The 13635-nt window shown below is 35.8% G+C and overlaps 1 protein-coding gene across 3 annotated transcripts in view; it reads left to right on the forward strand.

Annotated features, from left to right (window-relative positions):
• LSM14A (LSM14A mRNA processing body assembly factor) overlaps window positions 1-13635 on the forward strand; it is a 49599-nt gene that overhangs the window by 31792 nt on the left and 4172 nt on the right. For 2 of the 3 annotated variants that reach the window (XM_033127408.1, XM_033127409.1), the window contains exons 4-9: window positions 1554-1676; window positions 5365-5541; window positions 5820-5885; window positions 8469-8651; window positions 8757-8928; window positions 9968-10193. In XM_033127408.1, the coding sequence (XP_032983299.1) occupies window positions 1554-1676; window positions 5365-5541; window positions 5820-5885; window positions 8469-8651; window positions 8757-8928; window positions 9968-10193 (947 nt within the window). The remainder of the gene's footprint in view (window positions 1-1553; window positions 1677-5364; window positions 5542-5819; window positions 5886-8468; window positions 8652-8756; window positions 8929-9967; window positions 10194-13635) is intronic. The other variant, XM_033127410.1, reaches the window with a different exon arrangement.

The following is a 13635-nucleotide window of genomic DNA, read 5'->3' on the forward strand; positions in this document are numbered from 1 at the left end:
TGCAGTAGCTGGGTATCTATTTGGAAAAAATTAACCTTGACCCCTGCCTCATAACATACATGAAAAGTAATTTGAGATAAATTAATACAGCTGGGGTCAGGAGGTGGGTGTGGTATGACCAGGAACTCAGAGAACAGATGAAGGATATAGAAGAGTGTGCTAACCAGGGGCAAGTGGTGAGAGGTTGAGTCACGTGAGGAAACTCAGAACATCATGGAGCTATAAATGCATATCATCGGAGTGGGTTATGTCTTGGTCTTGCCCAGAAATAGTAGGGATAATGGGATGGACTCAGTTTCCCACAGAATTATTGAGAGCACTAGTCCCGACATTTCTGGGGATGTTACGGGAGGTTATGTTAGGCCTCTCCAGAGCCAGCTGGGGTTCCAGCCTGACTGGATTGCACCTCTAAGAGAGTCCCATTAGTTCTCATCTGAGATACTGTGTTAGGCTCTGATGCCCCATTTTAAGCTGGATATAAACAACTAGAATTCATTAAATTAGGACTCGAAGTGGAGGTAAATACAATGTGAAGATGAAGAATGGTTGAAGGAACTGGAGTTGCTTAGTTTAGAAATGAGAAGATTGTGATGGATACGATCATAGTCTTCAGATATTTTAAGGGTAGATGAATAAACTAATATGGAGTAGTTTCACTAATATAAAAATAAGGAAAGGGGTGTGGGAAGAGATAGGCAGATAAGGGGAGGTCCAAATAAACCAAGGTGTAGGTGGTTTGAACTTTTATCTTGAGGGCAGTGGAAAACTCAGAGGTTCTAAGCATTGTAGTAATGAGATTATATTTGTATTTCATAAAAGATTATTCTGACTACCATCTTTAGATTTGGTGGTGGGAGAAGGACTATGGAAATAGTTCCTGCTAGAGAAAACCTACATAAATTAAATAGTAAGAGGAGAAAAGTAAGCATGTGAAAAGTGATCCATAAGTACTGTAGAAACTTGAAGATTGACGTAACCTAGTATAGCAAAGGGTTGGTTGGGCTCCTTCTAAGGATGTGTTACTCATATTACCAAAACTTTTGTGGTTGCTTTAGGCAGAATGCATCCCCATAGTACCATCCTGAGCAGAAGCATTAAAATGGACAGGAGTCCATTATCTGTTGCCTTGGAAATGCTAGGAAAGCCTTTCATAGACCTGTTGATTTGGCTATTTGTGCAGACACTTGGCATTAAAATAATCGAACCTTGATCTTGATGTAGAATGTACCATCTCTGCTATTTCTGTGTCTGATGTGGGTCCTTGCTGTCCCATCTGCATAACTGCCTAGGACAGCACTGCATACGTTACAAAAATTTTTGCATCTAGGATGCTGGAGTATATATATCGGCTTGCTTTCTTCCTCTACAGTATTGTCAAAGATTTCTCAAACTAATTTTTGATGTACTTTCATTAATTTCCAGGATTATTGATTGGCACAAGTGTTAGGGGGTGGTGAAAATTATCATCATTAAAATGGTATATTGCTTTATATAATTGAAGGATTTAAAATTTAAAAAAAAAAATTTTTTGTCATTAAAAAAATCTCTTAAAGCTGGAAGCTCCTTGACATCCTTTGGAACAGAAACATCCAACAGCGGTACCCTGTCCCAAAGTAGTGCCGTTGGTTCTGCCTTTACACAGGAGACAAGATCTTTAAAAACACAGTTATCTCAAGGTAAGGTGTTTTTCTTTCAAATATTTCTATTCTGAACTTCTATAGTGGTTTGTGTCTTTCTCTGAATGTAAGAGCTTTTGCAGCTCGTAAATCACGTGTATAATTTCTATTTGGTTCTTTAAATTTTTTTCTCCTAATTGCCATTGCAATAGGTATATTATTGAATGACTTCCGCTATTTAGACTTTTTAACAATTCTTAGATTCTAAAACTGAAACTTTTTTTTGCAAGGCAAGTATATAAATTGTATATAATACTTTAATCCCAGACTCACTCCTGAAGATGAACGCTCCTTGATGAATTTGAAATAGCAGCTGAAAAAACAAACTATCGTTATGCTGTTGCATCTTTCTTTCCTAGCATCCTCACAGGAGCTAGAGCAGTGGTTCTCAGTCTGGACCACCCACAACCGAATCCTCTAGAGCGCTTAAAAATGTAGGTCCTGAGAACTGCTACATCAGAATCCCTGGAGTTTAGGGATCTACATTTTAATAAGCTTCTTAAACTGTCCTGTTTCATTTTTTTAAATTATATTTTTCCACCACCCAGTTTAATAACCTCCAGTGGTCCCAAGATCCCGTATCTGTTTTTATCTGCTGCCAAAGTGAATGTTACTGGCTCACTACTTCATATGGATGTTTACTTTTAAATGCAACAATGAGAAGTCATTTCCGAAGGTTGCTATAATCTCAGGACAGTGTTTTTAAAAGCTATTGAGGGTACAATCAAGCTAATGCTAAACATAATTCTATCTCACTTCAGCTATTTTGAAATAGTTGTAGTTACTGTTATTCATATTGATTTAAAATAACTTAATTTTTTAACATTCTAATGATTGTTGTTGTAGATGAATTAGAAATACAGTAAGCATAAATAATCTCGCTACCCAGAAATAACAAATATTTATATTTTGTTGTGTTCTAGACTTTTTTTCTAGGTTAAGTGTATATGTGCATTGGGTTTTTATTTAATTTTTTAAAAGAATTCTTTCTTAGAGAAAATACTTCATCTTTTTAAAGCATTAGTTTTCTAAACTATAAAATAGGGCTTTATTGGTAACTCACAGACTTGTTGTGATGATTAATTTTTTAAATGTACGCAGTGCCCTTAGCATAGTGCCTAGTATGTGGAACGCGATCAGTATGTTAACCTTAATATGGAAGCCAGAAGAATTCTTATTAAAATCATAAACAAGGATGCCTCTTATCATTGCTATTCAGCATTGTTCTGGAATTTTTAGCTTAATTAGGAACACCTGAAAAAGAAATAAGAGCCATAGATAATAGAATTAGCATTATTTGTCAATGCTGTGAATCTGTTTGGACTTGAGAATTCACTGAAAAACCTAGAACTAATAAGAGACTTAAATTAGATAGAGATAATATGTAAAGTAAACGTACAAAAATCAATATTTGTTCTAAAACCTAACCCACTAATTGTATAATGGGGATAAAAGAAGATGTTCACAATAGTGAAAAATAGAAATTATATGTAAAATACATAGTAAGAACTATGATCAACCTCTATGATGAAAATACAAAATAATAGGCTGTAAAAGATAATATAATCAGAGAAACATTGCTAGATACAAAGATAAAGTACTGGCAAGGCTTTACTTCTCATATTAATTAAATTTACTGTACTTTCAATAAATCCCAATGGAATGGTATAAGAACTTAATAAAACAGATATATAAACTATATTAAAAATAAACATGGAAGGATAGCTAGACATTTTAAAAGTAAAAGTAATGTGATAGGCTTACGTATTCAATAATAAAGTATGCATAAAATAAAGCAGTGCAGGAATAAGTTTAGAGATGAACAGAACAAAAGTCAGAAACATCCAAGTATAAATAAGTAATTAGTATATGATAAAGGTATTATTTTTAAATTAGAGAAAGGCTAGCTATGCAGTAAATGATGTTGAGATAGATGACTGCCTTATCATTTGGGGAAAATAACTAGATTCCTCCCCTCATACTTAGGACTAAACTAAATTTTAAATAAATTTAAAAATTTTTAAGTATATATTAGAAGAAAGGGGTATGTTTATATAAAGCAATGGCAGAGGCGGCCTGGGGATCTGCATTTTAATTTCACCAACTAAAATTGCTGAATTTTACAAAATTAAAACACCTAGAGTTTTCTTTTAACTGTGATAAAAATATGAAGATGGGTCAAGAGGTGTGTTTTGTTATGTTGAAAAAGCTTTTGTGTTTATTCCTAATGTCCAATATCATTTATATTTCCCTATTTATGATAAAATTGCCATCATGCCTAGTAGACTTTAATTACAAAGGTTTTTAAAGTGCACAACCAATGAGTTCTTACTTGCTGTAATTGCCCTATCACTTGTGGTTCTGTAATACCTGGGAGTCATGGGATCTTTTCTCAAAGGAAAGCCTAATGAAGTAAGTTTTATAAACTTATAAGATCATTTAATGTATTCATAGTATTGTAAAATTAACTAAACAATAAGCTTTTCAAAAAACTTAGCATTTGTTTTATAAATTAAATCCCTTTTATAAGGTGGTGATTGCAAAATGTCTTCTCACAGGCCAAAACTTACATAAACCACCGTGATTTCCCATTATAATCAATATAAACTTTGGGATTAATGGCTGGAAATGGTATGCAACTGCATACTGTAGACAGCCATAAACTTGGGGAGTCTTACTAATAACCAGTCCCTGAAGCATCTGGTGCACAACAATCAATGCTTTGTCAGCACTTACTAGATCACCAGTTGTTTGGAGCCTGTGCAGATGTGCACAGGTGGATAGTGACATTTGCAGCACATTTGGGATTTTTTTTTTTTACATAAAATGAGCATAAATTTTTTTAAGCAAAACGATTTGGTGTGATGTCATGGGATATGAGAGCACCTTGAACAGTTACCACAAACATAGGGACAAAAAGTATGATGGGAGCACACAATGTTACATACTATGAGCAGGCACTGACCTCATAAAAGGAAAAATGGAATTTGTAAGTACAAAACCTATATTGAGCAAAAACTTGCCAAGACACTTTTCAAATGGCAAGGAATGAGTATCACTACTGTGTAACTATCTGAAGCGTTTATTATGTTGCTGGCCTTTTAGTATTGATGTTTAATTACCCAAGCCCATAAGATATTAGAGAACTGCAGCTAACTTTCTAGGTTTTTACTTCATAAAAGAAATTTAGTGGCGGTAATATCTATAGCTATAAAGGTATCACTTTAGACATAGCTTCAGAAAGTAGCCATGTGAAAAAAGTTAAAGCCTCTGGAAATAATGGCTAAAGTATCAGTAGAACATTATGGTTGTTGTTGGGGAAAGCCTGCATCTGACCTACAGCATGATCTTTGATAATATTGCTGGAGAATCTTGTACCAAGCAGTAATTTTTGAAAAACTTACTTTAAACTTTATTTCACTGGGTAGAAATAAAGATAAAATTCCAGTTTTTTTTTGTTTGTTTAGGGTTTTTTGTTTTGTTTTTATATTTTATTTCACTAAACTAGTGACCAGCCCAGTAAAGATAATCAGTTTTAAATTCTGGTCTAATAAGTAGATGAATTCAAATTTGTGCTAAGGATTTTAAATTGGTAGAAATAAAGCTAGACTTTTTTTTTTTTAGGGTCTAGGTTATTTTGAAATTCCCAAAGGATAGGGTAGTTTCTTATCTTTTGGTTACATTTTAGGTCGTTCAAGCCCTCAGTTAGACCCTTTGAGAAAAAGCCCAACCATGGAACAAGCAGTACAGACCGCCTCGGCCCACTTACCTGCTCCAGCACCTGTTGGGAGAAGGAGCCCTGTATCAACCAGGCCTTTACCATCTACCAGCCAAAAAGCAATAGAGAATCAAGAGCACAGGCGAGGTAGAACTTTAGCTACTTACTATTCCTTAATTGACTCATCAACATTTTCCATTCACCTTATTTTCATTAAAAAGGTATTTTATCTGAATGATCCTAGAAGGTTTAAACTGAACTTGATAGTATGTTCATTCTTTCAAATTTGGCTCAAAGTAGTGATGGTGGTGGGGGTATAGATTTTGGGGGATTTGTTTTGGGATTTTTTTTTCTCATTTTTAACTTCACAGAAGTTTTTGATTATATGTCCTGAATTAATTTGTCACTTTGTATATCTTCTATAGCTGAAGTACATAAAGTTTCAAGACCAGAAAATGAGCAACTCAGAAATGATAGCAAGAGACAGATAGGTAAGTTACTTATATCTGAAAGCTATATTTTATGCTTCTCAAGAAAGAGAACATTTGAAATGTGTGGTACATTAATTACTATAAAAAATGAATGGCAAGTGTTGGTGACTATAAAGGAGTAGCACAGGAGAGTTTCATTATGGTAACAGAACAGTTTTTTTATCTTATTTTTTGGTGGTAGTTGTGCGGATCTATAGAGGGTGCCAAAAATATGTATACACATTTTAGGAAAAGAAAAAACTGAATTAAAATTATAATACTCAGTATAGACAGATAACAAAAGACGAATACAAGTCACATTTGACTTCTGCAATTACAAGAGGTGCTCAAAGTGGTTACAATCAGCATAATTTTGATGTAATTTTTTCCTTTCTTAAAATGTGTTATCTGTTTTTTTGGCACCCTCTGTATATGTGGCAAAATGTCATAGAACTATACATAAAGACTACCAAACACTGAGTACAGGCAAGAACTATTGAAATCTGAATGAGATCTCTAGTGTAGTTAATTATTTTGTGTTAGTGTCAATTTCTTGGTTTTACTAATGTACAGCAGTTAAATAAAATGTAAGCTTTGGAAGGGAAGCTAGGTGGTGGGCAAAAAGGACCACTCAGTACTGTACTTTCAGTTTTGTGTATGTGTGACTAATTATTTTTAAAGTTCTTTTTAATCATTGCATTTTTGGAATAAACCCTACATGGTGGTAGGCAGTTGTCTTTTAATATATTTTTGAATGTTACCAGCTAGTAGGATTTGTACACTTATATTTACAGAGCTGTATGTCTTCCTGTTTTGTACTATTTTTTGTACTTCTTTGTTTTTGTGTCAGTTTCATGTTAGCATTATAAAATTTTCATTGTTTTCTATGTTTCTAAGAATGGAATTATCTGTACCTTAAAATTTTGAAGTTTTCTCATTAAAATTATTTAAGCCCTGAGCCTTTTTTTGAAGTAATTGTTTAAGAACTTTAACTTTCTTTCATGATTATTGATTCAATAAGATTGTATACTTTATCTGTTTTGTAATCTATAATACTTATCCCAAACTCATCTATTTTATTAATATTTTCTAATTTATCAGTAGAGAATAAATTACAATTTAAAACCCTTCCAAATTAAAAAATAAAGGCAATCAATGTGTAATCACCTTATTTAGATAATAATTGGAAAATGATCTTTCATTTAATTTTAGAAGACTAGATACATTTTAAATGTAGAAATACTTTATTTGTCCTGTACATTATACATTACATTATATATAATGTCCTATACATTATATGCATTTTTGTATGTGCTGTGTGCCATAGAATACAGAATTTCTGGTTTGATTTATTTTTTTCACTTCTTTTAATTTGGAAAAAGAACCCGTCTCAAAATTTAAAATTACCATACTTCCCATCATTTAAAAATCATATAAAATAATAAATAAAAGTACCTTTCACTGCCCTTCAAAATTCATACTTCAGAAGTTCACTAACAGAAAATTTTAGATTTTTTCCTTAATGATTTTACAGATATAGACTATGTTTAAGCTCTTTTTTTGTAAAAACAGGAAGATTGTGCTGTACTTCCTTGCTGTGGCCAAGACCTTTTTAATAGTAAAGTTTAATGTTTTAAATTTTTAAACATCCTGCTTATATAGATATAAATGTCTGGATATGCTGCTATGGAATTTTGTGTTTTCTCAGACTTGGGCATTTTGCCAAATTTGTGAGTGACCAAAAACTTGTCTGTTACTCTGTAATCACGTCTGATCTTTGTCAGTATGTGTTAAACATTATACATAATTATAATCATTGAATTCATACTACTTTGTGCTCTGTGTGTTTGTTAACACACACCAATACTATTCAATGTACCTCTTTTATTTTTTTATTAGCTATTACTTTCACATTGGATATTTGGGTTCTCAAATTTTCACTATAATTTATGCTGCTTTGGTACTGCTTTATCATATTTTATAAATCCTATTATATATTGTAGAGAAAGAATAGATACAAGAAGACTTGAATAATATGGAGCCATTTAGAGGGAGACACAGAAATGGAGCAGGAAGTGGTTGGAGTGGTTGAGACGTGGTGCTTCTTACCTTGTGTTATCTGTGATGTGGAAATAACACCTCCTACCTTGCAGTTTGTTCTGATAGGTGTTCATTTAATTTTTTTAATATAAATCTCGGTTCCTGTGATCCTTTCCATGAAAGGCTTCCTAGATTTTGAGAACCCACTATGTGTTTGGCACTTTGTAGGTATTAAGGATGTATGCAATACAAGACCCCTGCCCTCAAGGAATATACAGTAATTTAGTACAGAAGTCTCCCCAAATCGTTTGGTTGTATACTCTATCAGTTACATATATTAGTGTGGATCCCATAAATACAACTTCCATGTGTGCTGTTTATAAATTTCATGTATGCTATTCTTAGTCTGTTATATATTAAATGTTAGTGAAACTTCATTTCTCTTTTATATAAAAAATAGAAATATAGTAATGTATAGAGACTTGTAAGCATTTCTGTTGACCATTTAATATAAAAACCTCAATAATAGTTCTGTCCTAAATCAGCTTATTCTTTGTAACATAGTTCCAGGTGCTCCTTCAGCTCCAAGGAGAGGGCGTGGGGGTCATCGAGGTGGCAGAGGACGATTTGGTATTCGACGAGATGGTCCTATGAAATTTGAGAAAGACTTTGACTTTGAAAGTGCGAATGCACAATTTAACAAGGAGGAAATCGACAGAGAATTTCATAATAAACTCAAATTGAAAGGTGAATTTTCATTTTGCTACTCAGAAAATTCTTTCGCTTGACTTGGGAATTATCAATGTTTACTACAAGTCTTGACTTTTATGGTATGTGCTTGTTTTTCATTAGAGGATAAACTTGAGAAACAGGAGAAACCTGTAAATGGTGACGATAAAGGAGACTCAGGAGTTGATACCCAAAACAGTGAAGGAAACGCTGATGACGAAGACCCACTTGGACCTAATTGCTATTATGACAAAACTAAATCCTTCTTTGATAATATTTCTTGTGATGATAATAGGTACAGTCTTTTAAGCTGCTCTTAAGCTCTTAGGAAGTTGAAGTGTGAAATGATTTCTTATAAATTCACCATGTTTAATGAATACTTAAAAATATGTCATGGCAATATTTTAATGTTTTATTTTGCTAAAAGAAAATAATTATGCTAAAATTTTAAATATGATTCCTTGAAAAGAAGAAATAACCACACACTTTGGTTTAGGGCTGCATTCACATTTGAAAATTAGTGATTAAAACAGAAGCATTCATTGAACATCTAAATAAGATCTTTTACTTTAACCCCTCTACAATATAGTTCAAATAAAGGCAGGGCCAAGAGTGCTAATCTCACTTTGAAGTTTGCTGATACAGTAAAATGCTGCCCCATTGAAGTAAATGTGGATCCAGAAATTGTCAGGTGAATTAAAGGACCCACCTGGTGTAGCAAACTGCAGAGTTCCTGGGTTTCTGCTGCCCAGTCCAAATTGTCCTCCTGGCTGCAGTTTAGTGCCACCTGGTGGCAGTTGTCTACTTCAATTTAAACCTGGATGGGGATGCTGAGCACGAGGGTTGTCTGGGCTCTAGGACAGCCGCAGTAGCAGCAGCAGCAGCAGCAATGTAGACACGTGCTTTAGGCATCAGGTCCAGAAATTGGGCCGGGATCATGCTGGGAACTCAGGGACCTACCTTTCGCCTCCCAGTTTCCTGAGACGGGGTTTCCTTGCCTGACTTTGCCTTCTCTTCCACTGGGGCCGAGCGGAGGGCGGAGTTCATTCCCAATCCCATTATATCTGAGTCCCCATTATATTGGGGCTGTTACTGTGTTTCTTTGTTTTATCAACTATATTTGCAAGAATCTGATACCAATCATTTTCACATGAAGTTTGACAGAATATTATAGAACATATTGCCATGGACAGCATGTGATGAATTAGATAAGGTACTTATTTTTATTTGATCTTTTGGAATTACTTTGTCTTAATTTGGGAATTAGTGCTACATAGTTTTGCTATGTAGATTACTGAATGTAGATTACTGACGATTACTTGTCCTCGTAACAGAGAACGAAGACCAACCTGGGCTGAAGAAAGAAGACTGAATGCTGAGACATTTGGAATCCCACTTCGTCCAAACCGTGGCCGGGGCGGGTACAGAGGCAGAGGTCTTGGTTTCCGTGGTGGCCGAGGGCGTGGTGGTGGCAGAGGTGGCACCTTTCCCAGCCCTCGGGGATTTCGGGGCGGATACAGAGGCCGTGGGGGCAGGGAGTTTGCAGATTTTGAATATCGGGTGAGTATTGCGTGCTTTTCCTCAAGCTGCACACCAGGCAGCATGCCTTCAAGTGAAAGTCACAGTGTTTTTACTTTTATCTATTTGGGGTGAATATTTTTAGGTCATTTGTATAACTTCCATTTTGACCCGGTTAGGATATTTATATAATTTTAAGGAGTTGTAACTTCTTGGCTAATAAGTCCATTTTTTTTTTTTAACTATCTTCTTTTCAATTGGAGGAATTAAAAGAGAGAAATGAGATATTCTTTTTTTGTCTTTTTATTATTGAACCATGGTTTTAGATTTCATGGACTGGTAAAAGTTTTCCCCAAAACTATTAGAGATTGACTTAGGATTATTTATTTTTCTGTTTCTTTTAAAAAAATTTTTTGTTGTTGGAGACAGAGGGGATCACTAAAAGCATTATCCAAAAAAAGAATTATATAATACCACCTTTATTTCAGATTACAAAGTATGCTTTAACACCAAAAGAGTCTTAGAAGGACATACTTCAGAATGGAAAGCAAACCTATACATTTAATAGCAGCAAACATTTATATAGTATTTTGCGTATACTAGATATTATTCTAAATGTTTTTCACATGCTAACTCAGTTAAACCTCACAGCAACTCTGTAGTGTAGGTTCTTTTTATAATCTCCATTTTACAAATGAGGAAATAGCTATAGAGATTTTTTTTTTTCTAAGTGTGTTTTTCCAGGACCCATCAGCTCCAAGTCAAGTAGTTGTTTCACTCTAGTTGTGGAAGGCACCCCTCACAGTGGCCCATGCAGGGATCGAACCGGCAAGCTGCTTGTTAAGAGCACTGGCCTCTAACCAACTGAGCTAACCAGCCGCCCGAGATATTAAATAACTTGTCCTAGGTCAGCTAGTAAGTGATGATGTGGGGCCTTGAATCTAGTCAAGTTGTTCCTGAGTCAGTGCTCTTAATTAGTTTTGTGGAAAACTCAGCTACATTTTCCCTGTTTTTCTTATTTTGCCATGGTCTTTAAAATCTCAAGATATGTTGACATTTGGGATCTGCTGCTAGAAAATTGTATAGCTCTGTATAGTATGTTTATATGTATTTATTTAAAGGAGTCTATAAATTAACTCAGTGTCGGTATCCTAGTTTATTGATTTTCAGGGAAAGTGGAGAGGAAGGTGTATATAGTCACAGAAAGGATCAAAATCCCCTTGTAAAGAGGTCTGCCTGGAATTGCAAAGGGCACCTAGAAACAAAAATATCTGCTGGCAGGAATTTCATTGTCCAATATTTGAAACTGGCCACTGTTGCGATTCCTCTTGAAGGGTCAGTGTCAGTGGCTTCTGGGTCTGGTCTCTTAATTTTGATGCCTTTGATACTGTCTCATCACAGCCAAGACTGCTAAAAATTAGCCTCAAGTCATTAGTTCAGACTGTCCAGCCATGGTGGTCTGATGGAGCTGCAGGCTTCTGACTTGCAAAATCGCCATTCCGGTTGGGAGACTGAGTCTTAGAAACTAGAAAATGCCTTTTGCTTCTCACTATTATTGCTCTTATTGTTGCTCTTGCCACTGATTTTTTTTGTTTGTTTGTTTACAGAATTCAGTAGCCTTTCACAAATATTTGCCCATAACTCCTCTGCAATATTTGACACTGATGACCACCCACCCAACTTAGAGTATTTCTTCCTAGTTTTTTTTTTTTTTTTTTTTTTTAAATATATAAGGCACCTCATGATCTGCCTGCTTCTCTAAGTTAGAAGTCTAGTGCTGTCTCAAGCGTTTTTTGCCAATGGGACTCTTTTCTTCATTCACTCTGCCACAGATATGTGAGCCTCTTGCTCTTGTTTAGTAACAAGCTTATTCCTATCTCAGGACCTTTTTACCCATTCCTTCTGCCTGGAATGTTCAGTTTCTTGCAAGCATTCATGCTCGTGTTTGCGCTCTTGCATATGCTCAAGCTTGCCTGTGTGCACTCACACATTCTCTCTCTCTCCTTCTCCCCCCTCTCCCTTCCTCTTCCTCCATCTCTCCGTCTTTCCCCTATCTCTCCCTCTTTCCCCTCTTCATCCTCTCCCCTCTCCTTCCCCCTTCCTTTTGTGAGCTTATCAATTCATAGTTTCTGGTCAGTTTTCAGCTTGGACCTTGTATGCTTCCACCTGCATTTCTGTCTTCACCTGCATTGTATCCTGTGATCAACTGAACCTCCCTCAGAATGACCTCATCATCTGCTTGCCTTCCCATTATCTCAGCCTCCTCCCCGTGTTTGCATTGGCTAACGGTATGCCATTCTTTCTGTCTCCCGGGAAGTGCGGGTATCAGTAATCCTGGCCATTTCCACATCACTACATTCTTCCCTTTGACATGTCCCTGCTGACTACCACAGGAGCCCACTGATTGGTCTTCAAACCTTCAGCCTCCCCTTACCTCACTTCAGGCATATCAGCTACCTGTTGAAAAACCTATGACAACTGGTTGAAGATTACATTGCGTCAACTCAGTTTGAGAAAAAGTACATTTAAATTAGACTTGGATCCCACTGAGAATTTTAATAATTGTTGCTAGTATGACCTCAGTTGAGTCATTAAACCTCGTAGGCTCAGTTTTGACATTGGTGGAAGAAAGAGTTGGAAGGCATCTGAGAGGTCTGACCTCCTGGCCAAGCTGGAAGCCTCTTCTGTAGCCTCCCTCACAGGGGCTGGGAGCGGACTCTTCCTGAGAACATGCATCCCATCCCCAGGGTGCTCTGATTATTTGAATTTCACAGACATGCACACAATTTGAGTGAAAATTTTTTTTTCAAGCTATTAGTTTACCTTTGTAAACACAGAATATGTATACTCTTCTTCATAATTTTTCAGATATTTGAAAAAATAGCTGTCGTGTTGTCTGTATAAGACTAGACTGTTACTTCACTTTACCTGATCTTTGAGTAACCACTATATGCACTTTATTAATCCAAACTTTTTTTTGAAGCCATGTCTCACTGTTCAGTTTTTTTAGGCCTTTATTTGAAACCCCTATCACATATATTGCAGAATTAGAATGCATTGTAGAGGTTGTCTGCATGAGTCTTTATCTGCAAGTGTATCGCTAACAGGTAATCCAACCTCTGCTTGGGTGTTTATAGGAGTGATAGATTCACTGGACCCTTGGGCATTGCCCTGGTGGTTAAAAGGTTCTAATATGACATTGCACTGCCTCCTCGTCTTACTATGAGGGTCCGACTTGATATAGCCAGCCCCGTTTCTCACCACCCTTTCACTTATCTGATTCAAGCAAGTGGACTCAAGTCACTTCTTATACACACTGTGCTTGCTTCCAACTCTAACCTCATTCATCGACCAAACATAGTGCATTTTTCATACATGCCAAGCACGATTCTGACATTGGTGGTGAGCAGAACAGATGCAGCCCCAGCCTTCTGGGTGTTTATAGTCGTAGTCCAGTGGGAAGTCAGACACAGCTCACAGCCGG

This window comes from Rhinolophus ferrumequinum, chromosome 15, assembly GCF_004115265.2.
Source record: "Rhinolophus ferrumequinum isolate MPI-CBG mRhiFer1 chromosome 15, mRhiFer1_v1.p, whole genome shotgun sequence".
NCBI classification, from domain to species: domain Eukaryota; kingdom Metazoa; phylum Chordata; class Mammalia; order Chiroptera; family Rhinolophidae; genus Rhinolophus; species Rhinolophus ferrumequinum.